Raw genomic sequence first — 13,393 nt, 5'->3', positions numbered from 1 at the left:
AACAATATTGTTACAAACTTTTCCAATACAAAATACTTCCATCTGCTATCTACTTTTATCAGTCCATGACTGGACACCAACACCTCCACTAACTCTGCCATTGCTAAGAGGATTTTCCATTGCTTCCCAGCATTAGATCATGGTCTAGATATGGAAAGGAATCTTTGGAAAATCTCTGTTTTCCAGTTAGCGTAAGTGTGAGAAGAAAAAGAAGCATTTCCCCAGAACTGATAATATGCAACAGAACAATTTCTTATCAGTTAATGAGACACAACACACAGTTCATAAATATTTGTCCATATTTCTACAATATTCCATTTCATTGCTGACTCATTTCAATGACTTAAACCAATTCCCTTCAAGACTTCCAAGTAATTCTTCAAGACAACCCAGCTGTGCACTTACTAAGACATGATAAGGATACACCCATGAGCTTGAAGACATGGCAGCTACCAAAAGAAGGGTCACTTAACACTGCCCTAGCCCCAAAAGCAGAAATTAACCAACCAAAGACAACAAGAACTACCCTGATGCCAGCCTGTGGTTAGTCCCACACTCCCATTTAAGTCAGACTAGATTAAACACAGCAAGAAAGCTAAATAAAGCACATTCCTGCTCATCCTTACTAGAGATTTAATGAATTAGTGTCCAACCATGAGGCAGCCCAAGGCATCACCTCACAGATCTGTAAATGCAAGTTGGCCCTTGACTCCTGGCAGAGTTGACAAAGCAAATTTTAGAAACCTTCAAATTTGGTCTTTTAGCAAATGAATACTCTCCAAGAGCGGCCAGGAAGTTCTATCTGCAACTTTATGAGGCACTATGGATGCTGATGTGTAACAGGGTGTATTAATAGTCTCAATACTAAAGTTCAGCCAACACAAACTCTGCTTTGTTTTGGAAAGACATCTGGGACATAAAAAATCCACAATCCTACATAGCCCCTGAACAACTCGTCTCAGGTACTTTTGTGAATCTGTCTCCGCACAGCTTTGATGGGCTGGGGGGACGCAGCTCCTGGCTGGAAGCTCTGGACAGGCACAGACCAACTGTTGGCACTGTTGTACCAGGCAACTGCCCCTTTCATTCTCCAGAGTCAAATAAACTCTCCCAGCAGAAGACGCTTTGCCAGTACAAACTGCATTAACATCAGGGTGGTTTTGCTAGGATCCCTGTGTCTGCCCCTTTCATAAGCTTAAACAGGCAATTTCAAAGCTATTTGGTATTTTCTGCAGCTCAAAGAAGCCTCTAGAATAATTCCCTCTCAAATTTTAAAAGCCAAAATGTGTTTCTTAGATTGTTTTGAATTTCTAATGCACCAGTGACATCCAGTAGATGCCATATTATAGAAGTGACTAAGTCAAAAATCTCCAAGCACTTAAATGACTACTACAATATCCGGGATCAAATTACCACACACAGGCAAAAACAACAGGCAAAACCAACAAACACCATTGAAGTGATCTCAAATGTGAGTTATGTCAACAAAAACACTGGTCATGGACAGGCCAGAAGTAACAACCTATTTATGTTTTGCAAAATATTTTGCGGATTTAAGAGATTAAATGTCCCACTAATGGTAACAGCCAAATCCTTTTTTGTTCTCTTTCATTTTAAAAGGAAAAACACAAAGACAGCTGTTGGTATAGTTGCTCGGGGAAGGAGTTCTGTACTGGGAATTAAAGACACTCCTTGGAATCTATCTCTTGTCCTAGAGCCCCAGTAATACACACACAGGACCAAACCCCATCCACCACGCTCTCTGCAAGCACAGCTCTGCTCCAACCTATGTTAGGAACAGTCGTGCTTCCACATTTCTCTCAACATAAAGTAAAAGAGTTCAGAGTTCTTGGACAGCCTTGGAACAGAACCACCTCCATGCATTTTACAATATCTTGAAGCCAAGAGGTTAAATAAAGTAGATGGCTCAAGATTAAAGACAAAGCAACAGAGACAAATGAGGATGTCATGGGAAAGAATTCATTAGGGATGTAGGAGTGGAAAGGCAGGACTTGGAGATATGTTATCAGTTCAGTGATGCTTCACTGCAGCAGAGACCTGCAGGAGATAAACCTGGTAGGCAACATTTCAGATGCTCAATCTGGAGTGTAAGAGAAAGTCTGAGAGTGCATTCTCCTTATCACAGGCAAATAAAAGAAGATCCTTCTCTCATGAAATGTAAATTCAAAGAATCTTAAACTGGAGGTTCTGCAGCACATTCCTCTGCTCAGTCCAAGCCAGACCACAAAGCTAAGAGAGTTCCTACAACATTGCTGTGAATTCTCCTCAGAAGTAGCCAAGGAATTGAACAATTTGAAATTATCTTAATCACTGAAAAGTAGGGCAAACTTCAAGGAAAGGGAATATCTTGGTGGAAGTAGAAAAGAACGGTGATATAACAACACTGTAGGGACTTGGGCAGATGGCAGATTGCATAATTAAGTTTAAAGTTAATTAAACAGTCATTCAAAGAAGAGAAACAATGCAAACCTACATTTACATGCATGGGCTCAGCCAAAATGCAAATTCTATGCAAATGTCCCGAACTGAGTAGATGCTGTCTTGAAATCCAACTGTCAAAAGTAGCTCCCAGGCCCCCCAGCCTCACTAATTGACCCATTATGATGGGCCACCAGGGTCCAGCCACAGCATAAATCTAAATGTAACTTTCCACCATCAAGACAAATCAAAATAAAATTAGAAGACATCAGGTTAAGTGAAGGCCTGTCCACACAGCTCTAAAATGTTCAGCAGTAATTCAGAGGACTGGAAAAGCCCAGCTTGTTACCAGCAACTCCCCACAACATAACACAGCTCTGCCTGTGCCAGCCAGCAGGTTGTCTATGGGCATGGCTGTATTTGTGCACCAGCACACTGTGAGCCATCAGTGCAGCCATCCAGGAACAAATCCAGAGAACTCTCTCACCCTGCCTCTTTGGAGAAGGTGATTCTCCAAACAGTTTTGGCAGAAAGTCTGCCAAAATCTGCACAGAGGAGTTGAGCATCCAACAGAAAAACTACAAAGGGAATCCTTACCACACGGGGAACAAGGCGGCTGCAGACAGGCAGCCTACCCCCAGCCAGTGACTCCAGGTGGGAAAACACAGGCTGTCATGGCTTGTGAGGGAGTTCTTAGGGCCACGAGCTGCCTTTGGAGGTGACTGTGCCACTGCAGCTGATCATAAAAGATTCAGACATTCAACATTCTTAGATTGAAACATGGAAGAAGAAACACTCTTACTTAGGAATGGAGGTAGCAAAAGAGTGGCATGTCCGTGGATATTAAGTTAGGAGTAGAGACAGATGCTCATTTCCAGACTCATGAAAATGAGGTGGGAAGCACGCATATGGTGGAAGGCACACGTTGCCACTGCTCTTTTGCTTTAAGCTGTACATACTTACTAAAAACTCTTGTGCTGCATGTCCCCAGATTTCAATATGGAACTAGGGAAAATGTTCTTGCTGACTTTGGCTTTTGGAAAGGGCCTAGGCTTTGAAAAACTGAAATGAAGAAAAACGCACAATGGATTCTTTCTGCTGCGGAAAACAATGCTGTGGAAACTGCTCCTGACCGCCAAGATCATGTGCTCACGACACCATGCTTCCACTTCCAAAACACTTCCAAGCATCCTCATGCTTGCAGGGTTTTGACTTCAGTAACTCAGACAGTAATTGCAGTTTTATTCAATTCCTCAGCAGGGTTTGTGTTGTAGGAATACTACAGGAGTGCGAGAGCCAAAGATACCATTCCAGGCTCTGAACGAAGGGCTGGTGACGAAACTCATTTAGTAGCAATAGACTAAAAGTTTATCAAAATAGTTACTGTGCTCCAGCTGCGTGCAGCAGCAGTGGTGTTGTCAGGGAGGGGGTACATCTCTTTTGGTTTTCAGGACTCTCTGTGAACCTGCTCCACCCTGCTTGTGACCTCCTCACTACCTACTCCGCCTGATGACTGCACTCCTCCAGGCTTCCACTCCTGCCTCAGGATGTGGGTCAGGGCTGCTTCCACTCCCCCTCATCCTTCCATCTTCCCTAAACGAACTTCCAAAATACCTTTTGCTCTTTGTTTTATCTAGCAACTACACTGTGAAAAGGCTTCTTCAAGACTTCAAGAAAAACACTTTAAAAACACAATATTGTGGACATTCTGTCTTTGATTTTCTGGGCTTCAGTAGTTTGAGAGAAGCAAGTTGCTGAAAGATCAGAAGAAGCCAAGAGGCTTTGAAAAGCAAAATACCTGACAGGAGGTGCTAACACACTAAAAGACATTAACAGCTGAAGAATCAAAGAACTGCCTTCAACTTCCTACATACCCTGAGGTATCCCAAGGTGCTGCTGAATCCATTCTTCTGCTGATGAACCATTCCCCATACTGTCCATTCAGTGCAGTAGGTACATAAATCACAATCCCTAGTAGTGTGGGGGAAAATGCCTAAAAACATACAAACTGAACAAAACCACATTTTGGCTGCTGGCTTTTATCTGCAGAGAGCCTGGAATATTCTCCAAGGCAGGACTTGCCCCTTACATCTGTGGGCTGCAGCTGCTAGTGTTAATGTTTTCCTTCAGCACCCTGGAAATTTTTATTTTTGTCACAGAAGACATTATTTTATGCAATAGATCACAACATTTTGTTTTCCACCCTGCCCCAGCCAAGTCTCAACTCTCAACTCTCCATAGCTTGGCCTTCCCCACAAGAGGGAGTTCAGGACATGCACCCCACAGCATTTCATGGAGCTGGTTAGCAGGGGTTTGGGGTGGGAGGGCAAAAGATGGGCAGCAGTACTTGGGATAGGAGAGGCAGGAGCAGAGTTGTAGAGGAAGGCAGCAGAGAAAGTGCCCAGCAGCTACAAGCTAGAGAGAAACCACGAGAGCCACTGAGTTCAGCTGCAAAGTACCTGTCCTACCATGGATGTCCATGGTGGAGACACTTGGTCATTACCTGAACAATAGGCCAGACCTGACTAGGGTGTGGGGGCTGACTGACCTCACAGACAGCAGAAGACAGAGGGCTTTTACAAATTAACTCCCGTTTGAATGACAGCATTTTTCAGGGATGGAAATTGTTACCAGGGCTTATAAACATGCTGGTGACAGCCCAGATAGCACAAGCCTTGGTAAAACTGTTCCAATGGTCATTCACCCTCACTGCTAATGTGCTGTATTTCAAGCCTGGATTCGTTTAGCCTCAAATGCATTGTATCATAATCTGCTCAACTGAGTAGCCTATTATTGAACATCTGTTCCCCATGTAGGCAATTTACTGAAAACTCCCCTCCCCCAAGCATCTCTGTGAGAAGCAAAGCAGGGCTCCTCAAATCACTCACTCACGATCCCAGCGTTTTAATCTTCCCTGTGGCCGTCCTCTGAGTATTCATCAATTCATCACCATCCACCTCAAACTGAGGGCATCACCACAGGATGCAACACTCCAGAAGCTGCTGCTGCCACTGTGCCAAAGACACACAGAGTCCATACTCCATCTTCCAGTTCCCATGCTCATACATTACCCTTTTGGCCGCATTTCACAGGAGGGGGATGTTCAGCTGATTAATCCATCAAGAGCTCAGAACTTTTTTCCAAGCTGTTGCTTCCCATACTGGGTTCCTCATCATGGCTCTATGCTGGCAATCCAATAAATGGATTTTGTTTTGCCTGCTCATAGTCCACCAAGTGATCCAGATGGCTGCCAGTAACTACCCCCATTATTCAATACTCTCCAAGTAATCAAAAAAACCCTTTCCAATCCTACTTATATATTTTCTTCCTGATGACTGACAGAAGTATTAAACAGCACAGGGTCAGGACATGACACTGCAAGAACCAGACACATCTGTTGGTAACAATTCTAAATTTATTGCTGCATTTAATTAGTTTGACTAAACAGGTTTTAAACCATTGCACATGCGCTGTGATTTAATTAAGTTCACACACTAACATCCATACTCACACCTTTGGCATCAAACCCCTGATCTCACATAAACTGACACTGAAGGAGCTCAACAGGACCTTTGTTAAATAAATTGATGACAAGTCACATGAAAGAAAAGATTTAAAATTAATTAAAAATCAATTCAGTTTTTCTATCAGCCTATTTTCCTAGGACCAACACCACATTGACAGGCATAGTTACCTGCACTACATAATGGGGCCTAGTGAGTAGAAAAAAAAGTTTAAAAAAATAGCAGGTTAACAGCAACAGGTATTTCCACCAAGAAACATTTTCACCTGAGCACTAGTAGATGAAGGAAGCTCCTTCATTCACAGAGGTGAGAGCTCTGCTACCACATGCAAGGGCTCCTGCTGCAGCACGGTGTGCTCAGGGCTCTGGTGAAGGGCACAGAAGACAGTTATTAGATCACATATAAAAAACACAGTCCCTGCAAGGGCAAGATCTCATCTTCCCAAGAGAGGATACATCAGATATTAAATCACATACTGTAGCTCATGTTTGCCAAAAACATTAGTTGCACAAGATTCAGGAATGCAACATTTTTTTCTATCAAAAGCAAGAGAAATTTATGTGTGTGATGACGTTGCTAAACGATTAAAGAAAGGAGCATTCTATTTTTCATCTGTTTCTCAGATGGGGCCATACAGTAAATCCAGTTTTCCCTCCTCTCCCATAACTTATTGCTATGATTAACGTCATCTAAGGAACGTTACATTGAACCTGGCAAGATTAGTTACATTTTAAAGATTTCCACAGCAACCAACATTCTCCATTTATTGAGCTGATTGTGTGGCCTTCAGTAGATTGCTGGCTCATATTTACTAGTGCCATATAGGGAGATAACAGCATTCTTCAGAACTGAATTTCACCACACAAGAATTGGAAGACTTGCCACTAAAAAGTATCATTATCCCAAATTAGCATTACAAGAAAGGAAAAGCAGAAGCTGTGGTTCTTCCTCCAAAGTTCCCCCAGAGAAACAAAGGCAAACACACAATTATACTGCAGTGTACCATGGGAAGACAAAATACCTGAGATTTTGCCATCTTATTAAGGCTGATATTTCTTGAGCAGCTGTGCCCACCAAACACACAGGAAAGCCATTCCAGGATATTTCCTTTACCTATCCCGAACCTTTTAAATGTCAGGATTGCAGCCACAAGCACACCACCATCCAACAGCAACAATTGTTTTTAAAGCTCTGATGCTAAACACCAGCCTGCTTGCCAGCACCCCTCCTCCGTGGAAGCTGCCCAAGTTGGTTAAGTACCACAGGCTGGGCAAATAAATGCCAAGCATCAGACAGATGATAAATCAGAAAGGGCTGTGGAAATCTTCCACTGTTTCAGATGAGGCATGTTGTTACCCAGGAATTGTCTGCTTCTCCTCAGGGGGCACACTGACCCTGACAGATGGGCAAGATCCTCCATCACATCATAAACCTATGAGGTTTTTAGTGAGAGGAGCCTCAGGATACCTAGGGAATCTGGCAGTGCTCTTCCCAAGGAAACTGTCTGCAGATACAGACTGAGACAGTATATCCAGCCCTGCAAAATCTGCACCTATTTCAGAGCAATCAGCCTTGACCAGCATCCTGCTCCACCCAAGTTTCAACATCAACAAAGCCACCTCATTCCCAGGTACTCCAGCTCCCAAGATCCTCTGAAATCAAGTGTGGCTGGGAGTTGGTATTCCACATTTGAAGGACAGTCCTTTTCTGCAGATCTCTGATTTCTAGGCTTTCCAGCAGGCTTGAGAATGTGCTATCACACAGCAATTCTCCCTGAAAAAACAGGCTGGCAAGTGCATGTACTCAAAGTACAACTGAAATCTTGCTGTTCCAAATAAAACACAGCATTTGGTCTACACTACTTATTGACAAAGCAAAGCATCACAAGTATTGAAGTTCCACATCGCAGCCATGAAAATCTCAACTCCTAGCATGTGACAGACAGATGCTGCAGAAAGTGTCAGCACTTCTGTCCTCAAGAAAAAGGAGGTTTTAAGCCCTTTTATGACAGCAACTTCAGTCAGTCTGAAAAAAGATTTTGATTACTAACTCAGGATTGAAATGAGAAAACCGTAAGAGCCTCTGATCTAAATCAGAAAACAACCCAAGGGACTTGATAATTTTGTTAAATTGTTAAAGAAGTTTAACCAAATTTTAGCACCCAAAGAATCTAGAGCATTGGAGGTTTAAAGGAAAACACCAGGAGGAAAGTCGTATTAGATTAAAAACTCTAAGCAACACAATTTAAAGTGACATTTTAGGATTATTTGCTGGTTTATTTGGGGTTTTGTTTGGGAAGAAACTTCAGAGCAGGAGGTTTTATGGCGATTCTCCTTGCAGAGGTTAAAACTCCACGGAAGGGAGCGACAATCTGCAGAATTCCTCTATCTGCAGCTTCGTCTTCCCAAATCCAAGAGTGCTGATGCCACAGAGTGAATCCAACCTGCAGTCTCATGACGGTGTCATGTTCCACACAAGGGACAATGGAGTTCTGCTCACACTCAGCTCTCCCAACCTCATAGCCTCCAATAGTTAGGAAAAGCAGTTACTATATGGAACTCCAGACAGGAACACATCAGCAGAACTGAGCTCCAGGGCTCAGAGATACCTGCTTGGGGCTGCATAAACGACTCTGCTTTCCTCTAAGGCCACAGGAATCACTCTGCCACTGAAAGGACATTAACAGGGACCAGTCCCTTGCTGCCTACAGCCTATCCCAGGACACTCAATGGGTTTTCACAGATCACTATATTTGCCTTCAGTTTTAGTTCTGTCAGTTTTAGGGTCATTGCAAACCCAACCATGGCTAAGCCTGAGCTGAAGAGCTGTTAAGAAGAGGACAATGAAATGAAACGGTATAAAGAGAGATGCTTGGCTTTGAGATTAGCTCAAAGAGCCTTTTGGAAAGCCTACAACAGTCTGAGGAGAGCTAATTTGTGAGGAAATGTCACTCCTGAAAAGATGATATGCCTCTCTGCTCTGACAGAAGCAATTCTTGCCATCACAACTTCACAAGCCTTGATTTAAACTGATCAAACCAGACACCTGCCTATGCAAAATAATGACTTATATCAGCATCAAGAGAGAAATACAAGCTTTGAAGTGAGAAAATATTAATCTGATACTGTGATGTGTGAGTTCTTATGCCTAAGCACTTGCATACTGCAAAATCTTCATTTCATTTAAACAAGAGTCCTAAAATATACTCAGACTGAACAGCAGAAAAGACATTTCTCTGAAACAAGTGACATATTTATTTTTTTCTAATTCTTTCCTCCCCAAGAAACTGTTTTCACAATCCTGCAAGTGTTCTTGAGGGTAACCAATTGCAGCTACACAGGAAGGTGGCTGGGGAGGCATGCAGGGGGGCAGAAGAGGCAAGGTGTCACTGCTGAGCAAATAACTTCCCAATAATCTTTTCCACAGTGTGAGTTTTCCACCTGGGAAGTCAAACACAAGGGTCAACATTTTCTGCTTTAGGTGTTTGCACTAAACAAACAACCAGTTTTTAAAGTGGTTGTGCAACCCCACTTCCAACCAGAGCGGGAGGCGACTGGGGGTGCTTGCTTTTGAAAGCCAGGCTATTTTTATTTTATCCATGTAGCCACCTATAATTTTCCTGGATATAAACCGTATGCCTTTGAGACTCTTCATCTGTCATCTGCTCTTCCTACGCTTCAAAAGCTGAAGGTAGCAAAGTCTATTGTGACAGGCTAGCACAATAAATACTGTTACAATGAAACCATGAAAAAAAAACCCTCCCAAAAATCAAGCTCATCAACAAATTTTACCATAATCTGCATTAAATTTCTATCTATGATCAGTCTTGCAAGAACTCATGGAAGTTTACCAACTTTAGTACATTATGTATTGCCACCATCTCAAAAATAACCCAGAAAAAAGCATATTACTTGCCCTTCTTGAGTCTTAGGACTTAGTTTTTAAGACTGATTTAGCTAAACATTTATTTGATTTTCAATTCAAGAGTTGTGATAGGCCTCAGGCTGATCTTACCCAGCTGAGAAATCGATCTCTTTTCTACTTGTTATGGAGAATTTAACATGGTGACATTTATGAGTTCCTTCAGTTGTAGCTCATAAGATCAGGCTATTGAAGTATTTCAGCATAAATAAGATTCAGAGAAAGTTTTAACCCATTACACTGAGAAATGAAATTTAAACTGTCTGGTTTTGGTTCTTTGTACAGGCTGTGTTTTGGAGTTCTTTTAAAAAAAATTTTACTTATGTCCCTAAGTAGGCTTTTTGCCTTGAACATCACATTTAAGAGGCACATTCACCTTAGTACTGTGGTCTCTTTGCTACTAACAGCAAAGTTTCCTGGAGTCAATGCTCTCTATCAGGAACTGGCTATTATACAGACATCTTAGCCCCTGAGTACTGGATTTACCTGGACCAAAGGCAAACCAGCACTCCAGACTCAAAGAAGCAATGCAAAGAAAAGCATGACTCTGCCCTGAGTCAGCTCAGATCCAGTGGTCTTATTAATTTGGACTCTACACCACAAAAATTGGGCTCTTCTAGCTCTCAGCTGATCCTGGAAGCAGCACAGCCACAGTCACAGAGTTTAGGCCAGGTAATTAGGTCCTGCCAGCACCAAGCTGGCTCCACATGAAGGCATTTGCACATGCCACATGGCTTACTTGTAAACCAGGACAAAGCCACCCACAGGTAACCAAGGGCTGACTAACTTGGACAGAGCAGAACTGGCTCCTGTTAACTCACTCATGACTAACACATTGCATTCAATTCCAAGTAATTGTAGCAAATGGACCAAACAGTTCATTAGAGTGAACTCACCTTGCACTTGACCTGGAGATAAGTGACTGTTTTTTCTGGCATTCATTGCCAGCACATCCTCACCAAACTGTTCAGTCAACAAATGTCCAGCTGCTGTATCAGTGTTGGCAGGACATCTGCCTCGTTTCTTATGTTTCTTCCTCCACATGTCCTCCTCATCTCTCTCATCAGAACCAGAAGATTTCTGCAGAGCCCCTCGGTGTCTCAGGCTGTTTGATGTTCTCCCACCAAGGGCATCACCCACATTTAACAAGTCAGACACAGCTCCACGCTGATACACATAATAGTCTTCCTCCCCCTCCAAGTCTCCCTCTGGACTAACAATGGCATTTTTTTTAAGTGGACATCTGTTCAGAGTGGTCTGGGGTTTATCATTCTCAAATCCGGGCAGCGGCTGTTCCAGGTGAGATGTTCTGACTGGTGAATAGCTGTGCATGTTTATCCCATTCCTGGCTGGATTATCCTTCACCAGGCCTCTCCTCAGAGGCGGGTCCAGATCCAAGCTGGGGTCATTGGAGAAGCCTTCTTCCAGCTGCATCTTCTGTGCAATGTGATTCAGGTAGGACTGGAAGCGGCCGCTGTGGTGCTTTTGCACAAGCCTGGCGTACGCGTTCTTCTGGGGGGCAGCCGCCTTGCTCAGTCCCTCCTTGGCACCTTGGGCAGAAGCTGGACTTCTTACATGCCCCAGCTGATCCATAGTGCAGTAAAAGGCCCAAACTTCAGAGAGTTATGAACAGACACAGAGGAAAAAAGGTTTATTTTCCTGAAACAAAGTGTCAAATAACTGATTACACCAAAAGACACAAAAATGTAACATTTTTGTAGAAGAGGAATTCTGGCTTGGTAAATCACTCCAGTGTGGGGAAGGGGGTTCACAATGTACTCAACATCTGCCCTGCACCAAATCCCTGTCCATGACCTAGGAGTGACCACAGCCCATAAGCTGTACCTGCCCACATGCCACATAAAACAGGGATTTTATCCCACCCTAAACAAACAGGATTCCTTTGATCTGCTCTTCCTTGCCTTTGAAAAAGCCAGGAAAATTAAAGCAGCAACTGACAGACTGTACCAGAAACATCAGTTTAGTGGTTATCAGAAGCAAAATGTGTCGTGTCCAACCTGGAGTCCTGAAAAATAACTGCATTCTTACTGAAGTCCTTCACTGTTGCTGTCAAAAGCAAACACTGCCTGTCACCTCCCTCCCACAGTGACTGACACTTCTCCATTGTACAGGACAGTTCCTTCAAACACCAAGACTACCCATTTCAGCTTGTATTTTAAGCCATGAACTCCCTCCTAGGGCAACAGATGTAAACTAATAATTGTCTTGCAAGAGCTCCTAATTCTTACTGAGACACACTGGCTACAGCTCCATCCAGCACCAGTTTCTGTAGATGGTATCACACCTCCACCTTTGCTGCACAAGTGTGAAACTTAAGCAGATCAAGCATCTTTCCATCCTTTTTCAGCTGCTTTAGCTTTTAAGCTTTTGGAGCAAAACAATCTACTAAATTGTGCTCAGCTACTTTGAGGTAAATTACAGGTATAGACAGGATATAGCAGTGATTTTTGCTGTATGTAACAGCAAAGAAGAATACCAGAATTTCTTGATAATGGAGCCCAGTGCAACTGCTGGCTTCTGTGTGTTTTCATAAAAATGCTTCTATTTCACTTCAGGACAAATTTGAAGCTGAACAGCTGAATTTCACCCCAGCTGGTACATCAAGAATTTCAGGGCTCACTGTCATCTCTGCTATCCCAGAACTGTGAGGCACTGGACTCTAAGTTTAAATAGAGGATACTGCCCATTAAACCTCTCCCTTCCCTTCTCTAAGCACAGGGGTGTTGGCAGGACAGAATACAGAGATCAGCAAAAGTAAAATTCACACTCGCTTCCCTACTCCCACCATGCCTGGAATATTTCTTTGCCCTTACTCAGCCCTCTTCTCCCTTTCACTGCTGCTGCACAGAGGATAAACACCCAGGCAGTGTCCTCCATCCACACACTGCCTGAGAACGGGGCATTATCCAGCAGGAAGCAGGGGCTGCAGAGCAAGCTTCTCCTCAGCGTGCCTGCTCCGGCCCTTTCGGAGAAACAACGTGTGTTGCACCGCGATTTACTTAAGTAATTGAGCACGGATGTGAGCAGGCTTCACAATGCAAAGCAAAAATTAAAAAACCCTGAGCAAATAGGAAAATTTTTTAATGTGGTTTGTGATTCTTGTTCCTAAGATTTTCCATTGGTGCTGGCCAATAGCTAAACTCTTCTAATAGACTGACCTGCTACCGAGCTATTTCAAAACACACACGGGTAGGTCTACAAGAGCTTTCGTTTAACGTCACCTTCTCCTGTTGCCAATTCAACAGAAGTAGATAACATTTATAAAAGCCAGTGAGACTACCCTCCAAACAACGGTTTGGTTCCAGGAGACAGGAATTTGTCATCTTTATTTACCAGTAAAGAACAAACATTCACAGCTTGCCTTCAATGTAATTTCTACAACTTTAACCACGTTAGCAGTCAGCAACCGCAGCACTGAAAAAGACAGGGGCTTACAATCCTCCACGCATTACAGTTTCTTCATTAGTCTTCTGCGGGCAACTAGGAAT

At 43.2% G+C, this 13,393-nt stretch overlaps 1 protein-coding gene across 4 annotated transcripts in view; it reads right to left on the bottom strand.

Annotated features, from left to right (window-relative positions):
• Positions 1–13,393, bottom strand: part of DIS3L2 (DIS3 like 3'-5' exoribonuclease 2) — a 184,518-nt gene that overhangs the window by 170,545 nt on the left and 580 nt on the right. For 2 of the 4 annotated variants that reach the window (XR_011152723.1, XM_069024458.1), the window contains exon 2: positions 10,781–11,543. Coding sequence is in view for 2 of the 4 variants with exons in the window: in XM_069024458.1 (XP_068880559.1) it covers positions 10,781–11,477 (697 nt within the window). In the remaining 2 variants the exon portion in view is untranslated. Of the gene's footprint in view, positions 1–10,780; positions 11,544–13,393 lie in introns of those variants that run through there. The other 2 variants (XM_069024459.1, XM_069024460.1) reach the window with 2 other exon arrangements.

Source organism: Aphelocoma coerulescens, chromosome 9, assembly GCF_041296385.1.
Source record: "Aphelocoma coerulescens isolate FSJ_1873_10779 chromosome 9, UR_Acoe_1.0, whole genome shotgun sequence".
In the NCBI taxonomy this organism is placed as follows: Eukaryota; Metazoa; Chordata; class Aves; order Passeriformes; family Corvidae; genus Aphelocoma; species Aphelocoma coerulescens.
This window is presented reverse-complemented; position numbering and strand designations above follow the sequence as displayed.